Below are 21,868 nucleotides of genomic sequence, written 5' to 3'. Positions count from 1 at the left end.
ATGTATATAAAATTTTTTATAATTAAAAGTTATATTAAAAGTTATTTTTATTTTTATTTTATATATGGTAAAATTTGTTCTGGAAAAATTGTTAACTGTATTTTGAAGTGAAAAATTTGGCGGATTATTTATTACTAAAATTATGTTAATCGTAATAAGAGAGAAGCTGATAAAAATATAATAATCTTTCAATAAAATCTTGTTTTCCTCGTCTATCTATTCATACATCGTTAACCTCCTACGTGAACAAATTTTAATTACGGAAGACGAGAAAATTATGAGGAAAAAAAATAGCACACGCGATATAACACATTGCAATCTTTCCCCAATATCGATAAACTTTTCCACCCCCAGAGAGAACTCTCAATCTCTCTCTTATAAGCATCAAGCTCTTTTGGAACTTTCCGTTGTAAAGCTACGAGCTTTCCGCTCATAAGGGAGGAAATCTATTAGAAGTAGCGGAAGTTTCTCTCGCGAAGAGAAAAGCTGGAAAGCCTTTGAATTATTTCTCCGTGTAACACACGAATCGACTACCGCGCTTCGAGATAATGTGAAGAAAAGTACATTGGATTAAATGCAAATGTTAATTGGCTCTGGTGAATTGCCAGACGCAGTGGCGGATCTATCGGTAAGCTAATAAAGCTTAATAAGCATCAGGGCATCAGCATACAGATGTACAGAGTGTCCTGAAAAGAACATCCTTTTGATGATAGAGATGTTTTATTTGTATAATTTAAAATTTGTTTTTCTTCCCCTAAAATATCGAACGGTATCAATTTCAGTCTCTTTTTTATTCCAAAAATTTATATATCAATAATATTAATTTAAAACTTTATGTTAATATTGTGCCGCGAATAAAAGTTATATAATACAGATAAATAAGTGAAATCGTTAAGGAATTTTTTCGAGAAAAATCGTTTTAAAGATCGAGAAAATTATAAAAAATTTTCGATAGAACACAAAAACGTAGATCCGCTACTGAGTCGACGCGAATAAGTCGCGCGCGAAGGCGTAAAAAAGGGAAATATCTCTTTCACGGAGAAGAAATTAAATATACACGATACTCGCAAGATTTCTCGAATTCCTCCAGCTTGTCCAGGATGAGCTTTCTATCGTCGTCGGATAACTGCTCCCAACCCTTCACATCCTCCGCGGGATCATCGATTCTCTTGGTTGTCGCGCGCTGTTTAGCGAACGCTTCGAACAAACAGGTGACATGGTGCCAGGCCGGCATCAATTTTCCATCCGCGAAGAAGCTCGTCACGTACTTGCCGATCCGTATCTCGCCCTTCTCGATGACGCACTTGCATCTCTTGCATTTTGCGCGTCTGGACTTCGCACGTTCCACGGCAAACGGTTTTTCTTCCCCCTGCTGCTGCTCTTCCTCCTCAATGTCGCTCGACATGACGACTCACCTGTCTGAGGGAACAGAAAAAAAATAATTTCATTTATTTATTTATTTTTTTCATATAAAGTCATCGGAGCAAATGTTAATTAAGAGACGCCTTGAATTATTATATGTGTATATAAATCATATTCATACATCAAACATATCGCAAACATTCTAAGCGGATCTTGACGCACCTCTCCCTTTAATTCTTCCCTCCCTCCTACCCTTTCTTCTAAGCGTTTGAACGCTCATAACTGGGGAATCAAGGATTCGCGAGTACAATCGCGCTACGCCTTAACGTGGGTAATCGAGATTTGTATTAACGTACAATCGAGTAGCTCCTTCATAAAGGAGCGGAGCGGAGAAAGCCGGTGTGTAGCCTCCCGCTAGTTGCGTAAATTGCTACATTATCCGCTCGCAAACGTACACGCGCGTCACGGATGTTGGGTAATTTACTTTAAACAGACAAACGTATGGCGCAGGATTTCCGAGACACGCATGGATATCCGCTAATCAAGCTCGTAGACAAGACGTTAGTTACTGCCTTCGAAACCCAATGACGTAACACTTACGCCGATGAGATTAGTCTCTCAGGATCCCTAGCTCCTTTTTGATTTTTTTCAAAAGATTCTTTTAGCGTAACGTATTTAGAAGAAAATAGGGGAGAGAAAAAACAGGTACACATGAAAGAGAATAAAAAGTTTCTTCAGTCACTTGCCAGAGTTAGTACGTGAAAACAGAGTATGAGAATAGAGGTATTTAAAAAATAAAAATAATATAAAAAAGTATGCGATTCTAATCTATGGTCTCTTGTCTGGATAAACGAGTTTGGAGAGCTTTTGCGTCGAAGATGTCGATGTCGATCTAAACGAAATGTGGAATAGCTGCATGACGCAATTTACTGCAATATCAAGATCGTGTACAGTAATGAATATATGTACAATAAGCTCTTATTAAGCTCTCATTAAGCTCTCAGACCCGAGTTTACAATAATCCTCGAAACACTATCAATCCTTAGAAACGCTTTAAATAGCATTCCTTTCTCTCTCTCTCTCTCTCTCTGTCTCTCCCTATTTCTCTCTTGTTGACGAGAATTGGGATCGAATGGGATGATCTCGTTACATCGTTATTCGTCGATGGATATCGATGGAAAAGAGTCTCGATCGAGATCAAGAATAGAGACAATATGAGACAAATTTTGATTACTTTTTTCATCACATTAAAGGAATAAAAATGTTACTATCGTATTCAGCGATTCAGAAAACATAAAATTACACGTATAGTTTACTTTAGATAGAAAAATGTCCCTTTTCACTCATCGTTCCTTTAATTTTTTCGAGAACAAAGCCTCGCGCGAAGAAAAACTGCTCGATTTATTTTTGCGCGAAGAATCGTATCCTTTTCGATCGTACTCCGATCTACCATATTGCATATACTTGAAATTGCGACTTACAAAAGTAACAATTTCGGAGGGAGGAAGGGGGAGTGACGGAGAAAAAATCTCCACCGAATCTCGATAATTCTCTTTCCCCGTCCTCCGCATCCCGTCCTCGCAAAGCCGCGATAAGAAGCTGCCTTATCGTCGCCTCGCCATTGGTTCGCGAGAATCGAGAGAACATTGCTCTAATCTAATTTTAAATATTCGCTCATCTCTTGCGTTACAGTATATACGATTCGAGTGCGTTCTTTTTTACGCGCGCATGCGATCGACATCATGAATCGCGATCCCGCGATTAACGCGCCGAGTAATTCCTAAATTTTCCAATGGAATATCCGGCGAAGAATGCATGTGCACGTTGAATGTTCGAAGCTCAAAACACGCACGCGTACGTAGGTATTTGCATCGATGTGCTGGTTTGTTTTCATTACGCGTGAGAGACTATCAGCGGCCTTATAACGCGCGTCATTTTCCTCGTCATTGTAATGTAATTGGTACGCAATTGAGTTGCGACAAAAATTCCATAGACGCGCGTTTGATTTGGAAAACGATCCGGCTTGAATAATAAGGACGTATCGCGTACGCGAAATATATACGCAGTATTTACGGATGGAAAAGTTTTCCATCCATACGAAATAATGAGAACGTATCGTGTACGCAGATTTGATATTTATGAATAAAAACACGCGAGGGAAAACAGAGCAGACAACGCGATTCGATAGCAGAAAGAATATGAGCATCGATATATCGATACAAAAAAAAAATTTCAATTGATTGTTGTTTACTTTTCGTTTTATCAAATTGATTGTTGTTTGATTTTCGTTTTATCAAATAATATACATATATGTAGTACATGCCCGGAAAATAACATTCAATGTATAAATTCCTTCATATCTCTAAGTTCAAGACATTTTCCTTCGTTTAAAAAAAAAATCGATCGTGATTAATAAAGGTAGAAGAGACATTTATGATAAAATGAAACAAACACACAACAGGATACTACATATGTATATGATAATCGAAATAATCGGCATCATTCAATGATTATATTTATTAAAAAATGCCATTAATAAAGAAATAAAATTCCGGAGGAGAGAAAAGAAATCTTAAGAGGAAGTAGGGGAGGGGAAGGGTAGGAGAGAATGACTCGCATGATTATTTCCGTTCAATAAATTGAGAGTCAATTTATATCAAATCTCTCTTCGATGTACATAATAAAATACGTAAAATGTATAATTCAATTTAAAAGAGGAAAAATTGAAAAATATTATTATCCGACTCGATAATAGAAAGAATATAAAATTTCTTGACTCGAAGTGTAAGAATCTCTCGTCTTTCGCGCGTTCGATCAATTCTTTTCGGATTCCGCGTCGAAATGGCGGTAACTTTAATGATGCGATGCGACTAAAACACGGAACGTGACGGTTTACAATAAGGTAGGCATCGCGCGTTTCATTACGTTTTCATAAAGGATGACAGAAAAGGGTAGGGGATGAAACGCAACCCTTCTTCTCCTCCTCGTGTCGCACCTACTACAGGTGAGTAGGTGTGTTTCTCGAGGATGGTGGCGGATACGGGGGTAGGTGAAGGGGGTTATTCGACGCGCGGGTATAATAGAGGGTGCAACAGCCCTTCCGTGGTTCATTCCGTCACCGCGCGTCGTCCCATCGACATAATAGAGCGCGATTTTCGCGAGAGGATTTTCGACCAACGTAAGTTAAACCCAGGCGATCTTGGAGGAATCATTCGCGAACTGTCACAATATCCGAAAAAATTTGATTATTACATAATTCTCGAAAAAAATAGAGAATACAACATTTTCCTCCTTTTCTCTCTCTCTCTCTTCGTCTGTAATCGAATATAAAAAAATTTTTTTGAAATTACCGATTATTTTTCCCGAATGCCTAGTCTTTGAACGGCGGGCTTGTGCATCTGAATGCGAGCGAATTGCGATCTTGGAGGAATCATTCGCGAACTGTCAGAAAAAATGAAAAAATTTGATTATTACATAATTCTCGAAAAAAATAGAGAATACAACATTTTCCTCCTTTTCTCTCTCTCTCTCTCTCTCTCTCTCTCTCTCTCTCTTCGTCTGTAATCGAATAGAAAAAATTTTTTTTGAAATTACCGATTATTTTTTCCGAATGCCTAGTCTTTGAACGGCGGGCTTGTGCATCTGAATGCGAGCGAATTGATTTCTAATCGTTTTGTTTGCGACGGACGAGCAAACGTCGCGGTGTTCTTCGACGGGCTCACATTGGAATTAATGACGAGGTCGATTAGAATCTATAAATCGTTAAACGGCCGTTCGTTAAGGCGGAGAGAACACCGTCGCGTGAAATTCCTTCTGCTATTGTCATTAATATTATTATACATATGTGACGCGCAATGTTTCATCACGCGTTTGTTATCGCTATTATTACTATTATCATCATAGACGTGACGCGATATCGCGCAATTTCGTCCGCCACATCTTCGTCGGATCCCTCTTTTCTCATTGCTCGATTTTATTCCTTATCGCGTAACACGCACCGCACGTTCGCTATACAGATAACATCCTATCGGCGAAAGGATAATCCATGATGACCCCCGGAGACCGGCATCGCACGAATCGCGAATCACGCTCGTTCTCGCCTTTTGTGATTCGCGGCTCTCATCTCGACTCGCAAAGTAAAGGAAAAAAAAAAAAAAAAAGGATCAATTATACACGATATGTTCACACGACGGAGATCGCGAGAGGAAAGTGGAATGTCTTGTCCCTGAAATATATTTTCATATTTTTAATAGCGACGAAAGACCATATCAAATGATCTCCAACAACTGCAAGTTCTGCCGAATGTACATCTTTGTCATAATAAAACTAAATAAATAAAAAACATTACTCTCTCCTAAATGGAATCACTGATAGCAGTGTGATTTCAATTATAGGTATAACGCTAAAAAGGTAAAATTTCACTGATTTCACTGAGAAGAATCAGCGACAGAGACCGATGTTTCAATGAAATTTTACTAGCGTAATCGGTGAAAGACGGAGGAGCAAAGTGCGAGTGTTTTCACTGAAATCTTGTCACTGCTTTAATCAGTGATATTTTCACTGATTCAATCGAAGAGAGTTCTCTTTTCATTTTAATCCCTAAATAATTATGCGTCGCGTTGCGTGTATTAATGCAAAGATCTCTTTTCTGCCTTTTCGTAGAGAGCACGAGATACGAGGGAATGACGAAAAGAACTAGTCGACGAGCCGCTAGGACAAGCTTCTGCCTGCTGGCGGCATTCGTCCTGTCCTGTGCCATAAGTAGCAGCGACAGAGTTCTCGCATTCCCGCAACCGGAACCGCTCCCATCGGGCTTTCTCTACGGCGAAAATTATGCAGACGACACCGAGAGTCTCGTAAGTACAATATAATTTAAATATGTGTGTGTGTGTGTGTGTGTGTGCGCTATGCTCTTTAGAAAAAAAAAAAAAATATATATATTCTTTTTTGCCGACTATTAACGCGCTGTCTTGTTAAAGTTGCTGATGAAAAAAAGGTAGAAAAGCATAGTTGAACCGCCTGAAGCAGCTGATGGAGCAGAAGCATCGCGTGGACGAGCAGATTGAGCGCGAGATCACCGACGAGCGCGAGATCACCGACGAGCAGATCGAGATCCAGGCGATGCTGGAGGCGAAGGCGCGGGAACGCGCGAACGAGGCGCGACCGGATTACTCTGTCGAAGAATCGGAACCGGAAGCGCTGCCAATACCCGCCGCCATGGTCCATCACGAGCAACATCCGGGCAAACGACACGGCCCGAATGCAGTTAGTTGTGAGTATATTTTTTACATACAAGATAAGAGAGATCGAGAAATCTTGTATCTCGAGACATCTCGCTAAAAAATTTAATAAAGAGAAAATAAAATAAGATTTATTTTTAATAATTCTTTTCGCATAATATATGAAAATTTGCGAGTTTTATAGACGAGTGCAAAATGTGCAACGGTAATATTTTAATTAAGGCAAAGAAAATAGAAAAAAAGATTACGACGATCGTAAATATTTTGGTGCGCGTTAAAGTTACTTAACGAGCGGCTAAAAAAATCCTCTGCTGACATGAGAGCTTTTAATATTCACGTAGCATGTTGTATACTCGAGATATATGTCTGGAACATTCGAGATGATCTCGGAATGATATTCCACGGATTTCCGACGCCGCGTGGAATCCGGTCGTTAAAATAAAAAAACCAGCCGCGTTCTCTTACTGGGTTTAGTTAACTGGATCCCGGAGGATCGAGAAAATTATGCCACACGCCATTTCGGGAAATCCCGCAATCCCGCGCAGAATCCTCCTTAGCTTCCTCGCGCGGAAGGGGACGAGGAGTCTTTTTTCTTCAATATCTCGGGTCATTTCGGGAGAGAAAAGGCGCTCCTCTCTCGATTATATTTACTAATCTTACAAATAACTTTTCTCGGACACGCGTTTACGAATCCGCGACGCATGCGAGGGATCGAAGGCGATCGTCATCGATGACAATTGATTGGAGCAATTGGCTCGTGACGCACTGTGCGTCTCCGTTCCCGATTAATTCCTCGAACGAGTTTGGAAAGATTTGCGATTTAATTGTACGAAGCATCCGTGAGAGATGCTCGCAAGATGCGAGAGAATAACGCGTTTAAGTTAACCGTGACAGCGAATAACGCACGCGATTCGTGTTTCAGACATGTCCCTGTGCCACTTCAAGATCTGCAACATGGGACGTAAGAGGCAATCGAAATAAGTTCCCGTAAATGGCATGGCGTAAAGAGGCAGTCGCGAGATGTTCGAAACGGCCGGCGAGCGCGGCGAGGAGCCAAGGGGACCTCATTGTGCTTCTTTAAAGAAACATTAAGTAAAAGATCAATAAAACACAGCTTGCCACGGTCAATTGAAAATTAAAAGGGAGGAAGATAGCAAGGACGAGCGGTCTCAGCTGTATCTATTCACGACGCATCGTGTCGCGATGTTCAAATATCGTTTCAAATTCAAGCAAGGGACGAGTAAGATATTTTTCATAAAAAATCTCAACGTCTCGATATATTGTATCTATCGGGATACTGCGATATAAATCCAGGACGAACGAATAATACGATTCGACGTTTCCGATGGAAAATTGATGAATATACAAATAAACAGGGGAGACAAAAATATTATGTCGAAAAAATGCATGAGGATCATCATCGCTCCTCCTTGCTATACCTTTGAAACAGTGATTACCAGTATTACATGTCACACACGCGCCACAATGAATCTTTTTGCGCACGTGAATTTTATAACGTGACGTAAAATGTCGCGAATCGCAAACGGCACGAAATAACGTTCGACGGGCGCTTCCATTAACGAACGTCGATCATCATCAAGTCCGTTTACAGCAAAGTACCGAAAGGCGAAATAACGCGACTGCGTATGTAAAAAAAAAATATATATATATATATATATATATATTGGAAATATCAAGACCGTCCTCTTTATGTATATATCGTCCGATTGGTTCGGACGAGAGTTACGCGAGCTCCGGCAACGGCTGTCTATCGAATTTATCGGAATATCGAGCGAAACCATCGACGAGGTACTGTTAAATGAAAGCAAAACAGAAGCGATGCTTGATTTAAAAGAAAAAAAAAAATTGGTAAAAAGTTTGTTCAACTATATAGTATATAATTTACATCGCAAAACAATTAATTTCGAAATAAATGCGTGAAGTCGATTATGAATATTTACACATAATACAAAGCATTTCAATTATATTCTAGCAAATATTGAGCATATTGTAGAAACATTGCAAAGATTTACGTGGAGCTGAAAAATTCTGACAAGATTACAATTATATTAAAAATAAGATTGTAATTGGATATTAAAAATGTAAAAATGAGAAAGAAAGAATTTCACATATACACTTAAAGTTACTTTCTTTTTTTTTTCTTTGTAAAATTACGTCGATGGCAAGTAAATTAAATAATTGGATAATTAGTTGCAATTGTCATTTTTGATCAGATAATAGTCTATATATAATTGTACATACGAAAATATTTGAAAAAATTTAAGGCTTCTGAAAATAAATACAATTATGTCAAAAATAAATGGCTTGTGTCCTTATCGATTAGATATTGACGGGTCTTGAATAATCTTAAGCTTATAAGATCCCCTAAACTATTTTCGCTAAATAAAATTTGCATTTTCGAGTTTCGGCAAAGAGAATGGTGTACAGTCTTCAAAAATTCCGATCGTCGCTAATTTTAATCTAAGCCAGATCGAGACCGGATAGATCGAGCATATAGTTCAATTATATAGTTATTTCGGATAGAGAAGTTTCTAAGGATTTCAGTAACTTACGAACATATATTTATTGTATGATTGGCAGATTTCAATTTACCGAAATTTATTTAATAATATCTCGTCGATGGCGAAACGAGTAATTGAATATAAAATTATTTTCCCCTTTATTTTCTAAACTTACACGGACCATTTTTAAATAAATGGTGTCAATTAAATAACTGGTCAATTTAGCAATTATTGGTCTGATAATGGTATTTATATTGTTGTAAACAAAAATATTTATGAGAAAACTAAAGAAAGAGGAAGACGCGAAAATAAAAAAGAAGAGACAGATTACTGAAAAAAAAAAGTTCTCCTTGCTCGCATCGCACGGCGGTTACGCTCGCGATGCAAAAAGAAATTTTATTTTGCACGGAGGTGACGCGCTACGCGAAGATTTTCTCACGAGATAAGTAGCGTATCTAAGTGTGCTCTCTTAAACTGAGTCAATGAAAATGTCACCGATTAAAGCAATGATTTACCAAAGATCAGTGAATATTTCAGTGAAAACATTTATTCTTTGCTCTTCCGTCTCATGTTCGACTGACAAAAATTTAGGCGGTAAGATTTCATTGAAAAATCAATAATAATTGTACATATTTGCAAAATGTAGTTTTTAAAATTTTCTCTTATTTATTTTGGATTTCTCGAGAGAAGCTCCCACACACATACATACAAACACACACATATATATATATATCTCGAATAAAACACGTATAACTAGTATTAAAAAATTCAAAATTATGTACATATTACACTGTTTTACTCTTAAGATGTGATAAACAAAAAATGAACGAGACTTTTAGGAACGAAAACTCAGATATTTTTAAACAAAATATATTATTATAAATTTATCTCATATATGATATAATACAAGATTTTAAAATGTTTTGAAATTTCACTGATTTACAGTGATATATTTATAATCGAGACTTGAAATTTTTTGCTTTTCAATGATAATACATTGATTCGATTTAAGAGAGTAGGGCGACATTTTTACGGTAATACGAGATCCGGGAAAAATCGTAGGCGACTAAAAGTTCGATCAAACTTACAAAGCTATCGCGATACACGGGGTCTCATATCTCTAATAATATATATTTATTACAACTATTATATTAATGTTATTATTTCTTAGTAGATTTAAGCCGAAAGAACGCTTGCGCCGATTTCTTCCTCGTCGCAAAATAATTTTATTAATTTACAGTTTATGCTAGTAATTTACTATTAGCTCCTTACCTAGGTAGTTACACCTGAAAGAGGAGTGCGTATGATATTTTTCACGAGAATAGACGCACAACGATCGGGGTCGAGGAAGGCGCCCGCGTTCCTTCGTTATTTATGAATCACCGAACCAGGCGAGTCCGTCTCTTTCCTCTTCGAAGAGAAAAGTCGCGTTTCTTTTTTTTTTTTTTTTTTTTATTTATTTAGCGCTTATTTAACTCTAGCTCTTTTCACGCGTTGCGTGTATTATCCCTCTCGCGCGACAATGTTATCCTTTCTGTTCCTTGCGAAACGAAAGTATCGAAACGTATCGAACTGCGCGTGTCGCGTCGATCCGTATATATATATATATATATTTCTTCGAATTCGCGATTCCTTTATAGAGACTCGAAAATCGAATGAGAAGGAAAAAGAATTCGCTCTCTTAGGACGCGCGAATGTACCGACGAATGTATGTACTTCGCGCAAACTATGGTATATATATATAAATATAATAATGCTAATAATAATAAAAATTATATCATCAGAATCTCCCGGCGTGCTTTATTTCTTCATCCCGAAATGTATACGTAGGATATAATGAATTATTTCTTTCCCTGGAAGATATATATTTATTTTAGATGCGGGGAATAATATATTTCGGTGAAGGAAAGTTCGCTCACTTGGCGCATTTTCTTGAATTTCTCGCGCGACGAAATACTAAAAATTTGGCGCTCAAAATTATGTAAACTTACGTACACACGATGAAAATCAGTTCTCTTGAGAATCGATAGATCTGCGCAGTTTCTTTCAACATCTTTCGAACGAGAAAACTGTCGAAAACTTTTCGATAATGACGCATAAAAGTAGCGTTCGCGAAAACGGTAACTTACTCAGAGAAATGGCGCGTAAACTATGAAAAGACAAACAAGAAATGATGCAGTAACAAAAATTTCATTCTCGCGCCATCTATATGAATAATCGAAAAGCGTATATTCAAAGAACGAGTGATGTCGGTAAATAAAAATACCTATTTTATCGACAAAAACGTTTCGTTTTCGTTTTTCGATCTATGAATTTTTCAAAAAATAATACAATTAATATTGATATAAAAATAAAATATAATAATTGTTATTTTAAATATTATCTTACTAAGAATATAGTATACTTTTCATTAAATTTGAATAAAGAATTTTGCAGTGAGATTTTCACTTATTTATTATATAAAATAACTAATAATACTATACTTATTATATAGAACGAAAAAGAAAAAAAGAGAGAAAGAGAGAGAAACATAAAAAATGACATGCAAAATATATAATATAAAATAATATACTAGAACAATCTTTTGTAAATGAATTATAAAAGAAGTTTCGTCGTCTGGTTGAGGTATAAAACTGTCGATAAAGAAACTAAAATACTAAACCTAAAGGCAACATTTCTCCCTAGCCGCGAAAAATAACCTCCTTGTCCAAAGTACTCACGTGCAACGACGCTTCTCGTCAAATAATACGTGATTTATTATAAGAATCTTTCCATGACAAAGGGTTAAATACTCACTGAAAAAGAATGATTCCTGCGTCTTCTCGTGATAAAACGACAAGTTCGTACCCGCGGTTTAATCAAAATTATAAATACGGCATATTTTGTATATATTTTTACACACACGACAAATTTGATATTATCGATCACGCAATGACAATTTACTTTTCTGTAGTGGCAGCATTGCTCCCCGATGCCATCTAGCGCAAATCTTATATATAATTTTCTCTTTTCATATAGCTTTTTATGATAAAATAAAATAGAAATAAAGAGAAAAATTTGCGAGCTTTAAAAAAGAAAGTGCGCTTGATGGATCCTTCTCAAAATGTATTTTTCATGCTTGCAATGTTTTGCACGATATTTCACAAATTTAGTATCAATTTAAAATAAATAATATATTATTTTTGAAATGTGTGTTATTATTATTAATATATATATATTTCTATATCATATTGAATATTAATGTGAAACTATATTTTTTCAAATATATTTCGTCTATTCGAAATGTGTAATTCCAAATGAACGAAGAACGAAACGCTTACCTCGCTCGTCGCAGTCATCGAACGATGCCATCATCATCGTCTCAAAACATTAGCCGGAGAATTTCCAGAGGACGAACGGCGCAAAAATTACAGGTACTGGCGACGACAAGGAGAATACGATCCATAACGACGCGAAAATGCACACTGAGATTTCCGATAGTTCGTCACAATGCAAACTTTCGTCGAGTGAAACAATTTAGCGCGGCCACTTTCTGTTATATTTCAAAATCAAGGAATCCGCAAGGCTGCCAACGCGCGAGCGCAAAGATTTTAGTCACTTTTCGTCTCGCCGGTGACATTTGCGAAACCAAACCGTACGCGCCAATCCGCGTAGAGAGGCGCGCGTTTTGTCCACCAATCGGGATCGAGCAATCTTCGCCCCGATTGGTCGAATACTTTTCCAGCACTCGTTGCGCGAAGGAGGCGAACGCGGCGAGTGGCGAGATGAGAGCACTCCCTCCGGAACGATTCGTTTGATGGATTGCCATTTATGGTGATCCTGAGCGACGAAGGGAGAGACACATCGACTTGCATCTTGCATCGACTCTCTAAACAACATTTGTGATGCGCTGTAAAACGTAATACGGGGAAACGGAGAAGGACGACGCATCGTCTCTCGCGCGATTAAGTAAGCCCGCTTCTCGCGCCAAGAAATGCATATATGTATATCTCCTGCTTATCGACCTCCGCTGCTTTAGTCATACGCGAGGGAGTGATGTTGCTCGGCAAATATAAAGATGACGGCATCGCCGCCGTATGAATAAGCCGCGGGAGGTGCGCGACTGCGTGTGTCCATCGTCTCGCTTGTCTGTATCATCTCGATTCGCGACTCCTTTTTTCTTTCCCCTTCAAAAAATGGGAGCGAGATCGTACGTATACATGTATAATTCCTGGTGCGCTACTCCGTTCCGTCAATCCGCTAAAAACTTTTCTTCATGTGTCCAGGCTTCTCCTCTTCTCTCTCTTCTAATTCTGTCATCTTGTTAATCATTTTTCCATATTTTGGTATCTGCATCGTTAACTCTATGTACACAATATTAATTTCTAATCCTGGTCTCTTAAGTCACTTCTGGAGACAAGAATATTTTTTAGTTATTTATCTGTGTGTCTATATATATAAGAATATTTGTCCGTTGAATCGAGAGATTTATCAGTCTATTTGTAATATTGCAGAATGTTTGGCAGCTCAAGATGGCTCGTTGTGCTAGGAATATTAGTGGTGGGCCTGTTAGTTTCGTTCGCTCGGGCCAATTATCCTCCTCCGGAAAGATTGACTGGCATGAATCCTTGTATCAGTAAACAGACATGCCATGAGTGCATACAGACTCCACACTGTGCTTGGTGCGCAGCACCGGTAAGTCCATATTAAGTTTGATCCAACATTCTCTTTTGTTTCCTCTATAAAGCTTAACACTGATTAAGCTCTCGCACTGATAAAAAAATTGGACATTTCTCTTGACAATTGCCATTTATTTGATATTTCTGAATCAAATTTGCAGAAATTCTCCGAGAAGAGGTGTTTCCTTCCAAATATCAATACCAAGATATTCGCAACGTGTCCTCCCAAGTACACATGGAATCCTGATAATGTCTTCAGCATGCTGCGACACCGTAACTTGACCAAGGGCGGTTTCGCCGCTGGCGGCGGCGCAGGAGGAGGATATGGCAGCATCGAAGGCTCATACTCCAATTTCTCATCTTCCGGCTCATCCTCTTCGCATTTTCATAAGGAGAGTTCGAGCAGTGGCGGAAGTAGAAGACAGGAGGCCGTGCAAATGTGGCCACAAGAGGTCGATCTGAAACTTAGAATAAGTAAGTTATTACCATGTTAAAAAAATTAAGTTAAAAGTATAATTGTCAATTTTTATGTTATTTGTATAATGTAAATTCGTTTCAGATGAAGCTTATAGAATGTCGTTCGCTTATTCCCAAGCGGAAGATTATCCCGTGGACCTCTACTATCTTATGGACCTGAGCAAGTCCATGGAGGACGACAAGAAGAAACTGTCCGATTTGGGCCAATTGTTGGTCGAGAGCATGAGCAAGATTACAAGCAATTTCCGTTTGGGTTTCGGTAGCTTTGTCGACAAAGTCGTAATGCCATACGTCAATACCGTGCCAAAATCGTAAGTTGCGAGATAAGCCGACGAAAGCACATCTTGTTGCCACTGTAATGTGTGCGTACATGTGTCAATATTCGGCTTATCTTTGATTTCAGTCTTATCGAACCGTGCGACGGTTGCGCGGCGCCTTATGGATACAAGAACATCATGAGACTCTCTCAGGACACAAGCAAGTTTGCGGTACAGAAATAACTATAAATATACATATATTAGCTAAATCTGTAATTAATTTTAAAACTATGACAAATCTAAATTTCAATTCTAGATCAAAGATAATTAAAGATTCTGTTCTGTCATCTTTCTAACGGTTTTTTTTTTAGATAGATATTTTTATTTACAGGGATTGGTGCGTAACGCGTCTGTGTCCGGCAATCTTGACGCGCCGGAGGGCGGCTTCGATGCGATCATGCAAGCGATAGTTTGTCGTAATCAAATAGGCTGGCGCGAAAAGGCGCGTCGGTTACTGGTATTCTCGACCGATGCCGGTTTTCATTATGCAGGCGACGGTAAGCTGGGTGGTATCATCAAGCCGAACGATGGCATGTGCCACTTGGACACGAGAGGCACGTACACCCACTCGTCCCTGCAGGATTATCCGAGCATTTCGCAAATCAATCTGAAAGTGAAACGAAACGCCATAAATATCATATGGGCGGTCACCGAGGAGCAGATCAACGTTTACAAAAGACTTACGAAGCACGTTGAGGGTTCCTTCGCCGGCAAGTTGTCCGACGATTCCAGTAATGTCGTGGAACTGATCCGCGAGCAGTACGACGCTATCTCGAGCTCAGTGGAGATGAAGGACACGGCCAGCAGCGCGGTCAAGGTGAAATACTTCTCGAGCTGCTTGGGTACTGGGCCGGCGATCGAGACGTCGAAATGCGACGGACTAAAAGTCGGCACAAAGGTGGAGTTTATCGCGGAGATCGAAGTCACCAGTTGTCCGGCCAACAGATCGGAATGGAAGCAAAAGTTTGACATTTATCCGGTAAGCTCACGCATTAACTCATTGTGCGAGATGAGATTGATCGACTGGAATCTATGTACACCAAATATTTTTATTTTTTAATTTGTATCTGTTATACCATACATACATATATTTATTTATTTCATTCTTATATTTTATTTGGTTTTATTGTAACTTACGCGCTTCTTTTCTCCAGGTTGGTATAAACGAGACTCTCACGGTAAATCTGGAGATGTTGTGTGACTGCGAGTGCGAGCGCGAAGGCCACATGTACGAGGAGAAATCGCCCGAGTGCAACGGCGTGGGCACGCTCAAGTGCGGCGTTTGCGAGTGCTACGACGGATTCTTCGGTAAGCGATGCGAGTGCAGTCCGCATCAGGAACTCACTGGCTTCGACAAGCATTTCCAATCGTGCCGACCCGACAACACCTCCCTCGTAGACTGCTCCGGCCGCGGCACGTGCGCTTGCGGTCAATGCGAATGCGAAGAACGAGAAAATTCGAAGGAGGTATTTCCTTAATTCTCTCACGTATCGATTTCTGTTACGAATATGTTTCCTCTACTTATTTCATCTGCGTATTTACGGTTATCTTAGTTCAGTGCCAAAGATTATAATTTATTTTTATTTTTCCAATTAATTTTTATCTTATATTCAATATTTTAAATTATACGATTTATCCTCAATGATGAAAATACGATGAAATTAAAAACGGATAAATATATAAAATATAAAATTAAATTAAAGTTGAAGTAAAATGGAACAGAGGAATTGCATAGAAATAAAATTGTTCTTACGATATCTATTCACAAAACATTTGCGAGATAACAAATTCATATTCTTACAGGTAATATCGGGACATTTTTGCGAGTGCGATAACTTTTCCTGCGACCGCGATCAGGGTAAGCTCTGCTCGGACCACGGCACTTGCGAATGCGGACAGTGCGTCTGCAACGCCGGCTGGACCGGACCGTCTTGTAATTGTAGATCCTCCAACGATTCCTGCATCGCGCCGGGAACCACGAATGGCGTACTCTGCTCGGGTCATGTGAGTGTACAAGAAAATTATATATTTCTGTTTTCTCTTCCAAAATAATTTTCATAGAAGCTCAAAGAATTTGAATGAATCATTCACTAATCTATCCATCCCCTCTTTCTCGTTTCTTCCTTTAGGGCGACTGCATCTGTGGTGAGTGCATCTGTCACGAAGAGGGCAACACTCGATACTCTGGCAAGCACTGCAACAAGTGCCCGACTTGCCCGAGCCGCTGCGAGGAACTGAAACCGTGCGTGCAGTGTCAAATGTATGGTACCGGAAACTATAGCGATCCGGAGGAGTGCGCGAAAAACTGCAAGGAGTTCGTACCCGAAAGCGTGGAGACGGTGATCGTTGACGTGGACAACGACGAGGTGCCGTGCTTCGGCACAGACGAGGACGACTGCAAATACAATTTCGTGTATTACTACAACGAGACCAACTGCCTGCAGGTTCGCGCTCAGAAAGAACGCGAATGCCCACCGCAGGTCTACATGCTTGGAATCGTGTTGGGCGTGATCGCGGCGGTGGTCCTGGTCGGTCTGGCGCTGCTGCTGCTATGGAAACTGTTGACAACGATACACGACAGACGGGAGTTTGCCCGTTTCGAGAAGGAGAGGATGATGGCCAAGTGGGACACGGTACGATTGTGTATTACTCGTGAATCAAAATTAGATCAAGATTTTAAAAAGTAAACATTTTGGTTTTTCCAATTTTTATTGCCCCAAGTGTATTAAATACAAAGATATAAATAGTTTCGGCAAAAAATTACGTCCGTTATTTAACAGACATCAGATTTATTGTACGTTAATTATCTTAATAACCTTTTCCCTCTTGTTGTTTTCGCAGGGAGAGAATCCGATCTATAAGCAAGCCACTTCCACGTTCAAGAATCCGACTTATGCCGGAAAATAATGCGCCTCGAAACGCAATATTTTTAAGAAGGATTCGCAACGATACGACGCGATTTACAGTTTGCGAACAACAACTGTGCGCTCGGTGTCTCGTGTCAAGTTCAGCAAGATCTTGAGTAGCTACGTAAAGAGACGCGTAACTCTGCGGCATAACAAGATCTAGATCTAAGGTATTTTAGCGTTTACATAATTATTTAAAGGAAGTAATATTTAAATACAGTATATACTCTATTTTGTTGAGATATTTGTAAAAAACGATTTAAAATACTGCCATATAAAACATAGACTGCATTGTGGACGCGCGCATACGCGTCATTTGTTTACGAAATTATAATGTTATATTTTATCGCGATCATGGTTTAAGGAAAGCAGGTTAGTTAGGCTAATTTTAATATTCAAGTGCCTTTTAATATCACGACCGACGGTGTACTTGCAATTGACTCTCAGTTACCTTTGCATTTTTTACACTATACATACAGATGAACAGAGTGTAAACTTAATATGTGGTAACATAGTTTGGGAATGGATCCAAAGGAGATAAGTAATGGGAGGAGATTCGTATAGATGTATGATTTATTCTATGTCATTTCTTAGTTATGGTCGCATCTTTTTTATACGCATTTTAAACACACATTTGTTATTTCTGTTGGAATTGAGTTTCTGTTGTCTGTTGTGCTTTAAAGATAAAGATTAGAAAACTACAAATAGATTTCGATACCTTATACTTTCTCTGAAAAAATGCAAACTGGAGTGAGTCATAAGACACTGTATATTTGGATCATTAGTCAACAAGATTTTACGTGAGATATAAAATAATTGTAAATATTATAACTGGTTATAGAATAAATTTTACCCAGAATTATTAGTACGGTCGTGTAACTCGAAAACGATACGAAATATATATTGGATCTATTCCTGAAATACATCGCGCACATATTACGTTACATTTCTTACGTATAAATAGAAAAAATGCGCCGCCCTTTCTTCTGGACGAAAACGAATGACTGTCAAAGATTTTATATATTTTTTAGTGCAATCCACATGAGGATATACTTCATGCGAAAAAAATTGGAAGATGCATTTATCTGCGAATCTTCTGTCCTGTAATCGTTTTATTGATCGACTAAAGCGCATTCTTTTTTTTATTTCCTTTTCACGCGACTCTAAAGAGACTCGAAAGTGTTTATAGAAAATTTGTATAAATGTATAAAGTACTGCCCGCGACCCGGATATAGAAATAAGTTTTAACTCTGTACTTTAACGATGGCGCGACAATGATAACTACACGATTATGTCTCGCATATTATTTCGTAAATATATATTATATATAACCAAAAGAGTGTTATATAATCGGTTGTTTCTAACGCAAGAATATACGAGTACGAGGATTCAGAAATATATAAAGTATAAATAATTCTGAAAGTAAACAAGTCGTGTGTCCGATCATATGCGAATCATGTACTTCACTCTTCTCGATTCGTGAATCTCACGAAGCACATCGATTCCGAAAAATATACGTACAACGATGTAATCGTACCGTAAAAAGAGAGATTAAACGACAGCGTGATATCTCGATCCATCGTGTCGTTTGTTTCCAAACAATTTCATCTCTTTTGACAATTTTACAACAGCTATAACCGCGTCATTATTAATCGCATTATCTGTTCTTTTGTTTTATACTAGCTCGACTATAAGTTAACGTGAGTTAATTACTATAATCGACATTACTCCACGTGCGATTGTTCGCAAACTCGATAGGCTATATGTAGATTATAAGCCCTAGGCGAGGACTAATAAAAACGATGTGTTAGTAAGCGTTGCTACTTCTCACACCTTGTGTATCACCCAGATCGTAGATTATTTCGTAAAACTCGAGGAGAGGGAAGGGAAAAAGAGGACGCGTAAGGAAAATTGAGTTTTCACGAAAAGATTGACGACATACAATATTGTCCCGACGTGTATCACGCGATGATATGTTTACGTGTGTCATGTTGTCGCATAGATGCATTAGTTAGAGAGAGGGGGACGAGAGAGAGAGAGAGAGAGAGAGACAGAAATATGGATTCTTCCATTGGATTATCTCATGCGTTTTCTTTTTTTTTTTTCTACAGATTTATTAAATAATGTTGTGACAATTTTCGTAAAACATTCTTAATTTTTTCTCTTTCAAAATTAAATTATGAGGTGATGTCATTAATATTTCTTTCATTATTGTGCAACTGACATCAAGGCGAGCTTAAGCATGCAAGTCATTATCGTTTTGAAATTCGAAAATTTAGAGTCAAACGAACGAGAAAAATATTGAAACGTTAAAAATATTCTGAGACTAAATTATGCTCTCTATATGCCTTCACAACAAAGAGGGAGATGTTTAAATTTTCTTCATGTGACTCATCTATTATTGTATTTCCTGTAGCAAATACTACGTACGTATGATTTATTAATGCGAACAATAGGTCGCAAGCAAAGAAAAGATCGTTTCGGCATCTAATGAGCGTACATTTATATTTATTTATTTATGCGATTGAGCTAATGGAAAAAGAAGGCGGGAGAGAGGAAGATTTTGTAAGCGTTTTCGAAAAATTGTATAAATGAAAAGCTGTGCGCACAAAAGAGAAAGTTTTAAAGGTGATAGTAAAATATATTTTGAAGACGAAGTGTCAAAAATAACGGGCCGTTTTAATGGAGAATTCTATTCTGCAGGGACATGAATATTGCCATAGGATTAAGGGACAATAAGCCAGTGATGATCGGAACTAAAGGAACAATTTCCAAAGATATTGAAACACGAAAAATGGAAAGAATTAGAAGAACTGTCTCGAGAAAAAGACAATACACGATATAAATCTTTGTAACAAAGAAAAGGAAAATTTAAAAACAATCACTATTTTCTCTGCTATGAAGAACAATTCGTTAAATCGGGCTGTAACGACGTGATATCCCGAGGATTTCTCCAAAATGTCACACGAGTCGAAACGCTTGTTTTTTCCGCAAAACGACGTCTGCAATCTTTTTTGAAAGCACGCTAAAAAAAGTCTTCGCTCGTCGTTTAAAAATTGGAACGCGCTGCGGCTCGAAACGAGAAGGAAAACGGATAGCAACAAACTGGTTTATCAATGTTTCAAAACACGCTTATCAACTATTTTTTACCGACAAGTTTATAGTAAAAGAAAACCACATGCAGAGGTCGAGGATTGTTAATAAAAATTGAGAGATAATCTAATCGGAATAACGTAAAAACGAGTGACGAGAAAAAAGAGTATTTTCCTCGTAAAAGATTTTAATTAAAAGATTCGAGAAACAAAGGAATTGCCCTGTTAAATTTTCCAACGATTTATCTTTGGTGTTTTATGGCCCTTGCATATTTTTTCCGTCTTCGAGTACGTAAACACGCGCGGATTTGCATCGCGTTGCGACGCACTAAAGGAAAATACGCATCGCTTAGCTTGGGAATTAATTAACAATAATACTCAAGAACCCAATCAATCGGCAAAGCATACATAAATATATATATATATAAACAGGTAAAGTGAAAAAAATAATATTACTTACGGAGGTTTATTAAAAATAGTTTATCGGAGAGACGCGTGGGGAGATAATCTTGCGGCCTTCGTGGAATCTTTTTTCCTAATCCTCAGAAGTATTCAACTTGTTTAGCTCGTTGCAAACTATAGACACAATACTATAAAGCGGCGTCTACAATAAGATTTTAAGCCCTAAGCCTTAAGAAATTGACTAATGACAGTCGAGTATTCTCTTCATATTTGACTGTGATTGGTCAATTTCTTAAGGCTGAGGGCTTAAAATCTCTATTGTAGACGCCGCTTAAAAGAACGTGGTAAACAAAAAAAAGAAAAAGCATCGCGCTTATATATAAATAAACACAATTCTCGAGAGAGAAAGAGAGATCCTCCGATGAGGCAGGAAAAGAAAAAAGTGAATTGTTTATAAGATTATACATTGATTAAAAAGAATCTCTGGAGGGAGATCTCGCGATCTTTTTTGCGTCTCGACGTCTCGTACATTCGTGCATACCTCATCTCGGTGTGTCGCGATAAGCGCGACTCGCGTGCGCGTAGCAATCGTCACGTGTTTGTATACACACGGCGCGCGAGATAGGTGAGGGTGGGGGTAAGGGAGAGACCGAGAGTGGTACATTTGACGCAGGAGCACGCGACGCACCTACATACATACATATATTTGTGTATGTGTGTACGTGTGTGGGTACGAGTCAGTCGGTCTCTATCGCACGCGCGTCATCGTCGGATCGTGTAGAACGGCGCACAAAGCGCACTTGGCTCTCTTCGACCTTTCTCTCGAATAGAGTCGCCGAGTTTTCTGCGAAAAGTGCGCGATTTAGGGGAAAAAAAAAAAAAAAAAAAGAAT

The 21,868-nt window shown here is 38.5% G+C and overlaps 2 protein-coding genes across 4 annotated transcripts in view; one reads left to right on the top strand and one right to left on the bottom strand.

Moving 5' to 3' along the window:
- Positions 1-12,507, bottom strand: part of LOC115242055 (DNA ligase 3) — a 27,799-nt gene extending 15,292 nt beyond the window's left edge. Inside the window, exons 1-2 of the mRNA XM_029818081.1 lie at positions 12,445-12,507; positions 1,069-1,419 (exon numbers count right to left, since the gene is read on the bottom strand). Of these exons, the coding sequence (XP_029673941.1) occupies positions 1,069-1,405 (337 nt within the window). The 5' untranslated portion in view covers positions 1,406-1,419; positions 12,445-12,507. The remainder of the gene's footprint in view (positions 1-1,068; positions 1,420-12,444) is intronic.
- LOC115243886 (integrin beta-PS) lies at positions 6,376-21,864 on the top strand. Of its 3 annotated transcripts, none has more exons than XM_029821193.1 (10): positions 6,376-6,638; positions 13,618-13,798; positions 13,944-14,256; positions 14,342-14,570; positions 14,663-14,747; positions 14,908-15,555; positions 15,731-16,042; positions 16,380-16,580; positions 16,706-17,209; positions 17,418-21,864. In XM_029821193.1, exons 1-10 carry the CDS (start codon positions 6,394-6,396, stop codon positions 17,481-17,483), a joined length of 2,784 nt encoding a protein of 927 aa, XP_029677053.1. In that variant the 5' UTR covers positions 6,376-6,393; the 3' UTR covers positions 17,484-21,864. The 3 variants fall into 3 exon arrangements, with proteins under 3 accessions (XP_029677053.1, XP_029677046.1, XP_029677038.1); XM_029821186.1 differs by lacking the exon at positions 6,376-6,638 and adding an exon at positions 12,908-13,072; XM_029821178.1 differs by lacking the exon at positions 6,376-6,638 and adding an exon at positions 13,101-13,313.
- Positions 21,865-21,868: the final 4 nt, after the last annotated feature.

The sequence above is a fragment of the Formica exsecta genome, unplaced genomic scaffold, assembly GCF_003651465.1.
Source record: "Formica exsecta isolate Colony F162 unplaced genomic scaffold, ASM365146v1 scaffold120, whole genome shotgun sequence".
Lineage (NCBI taxonomy): Eukaryota > Metazoa > Arthropoda > Insecta > Hymenoptera > Formicidae > Formica > Formica exsecta.
This window is presented reverse-complemented; position numbering and strand designations above follow the sequence as displayed.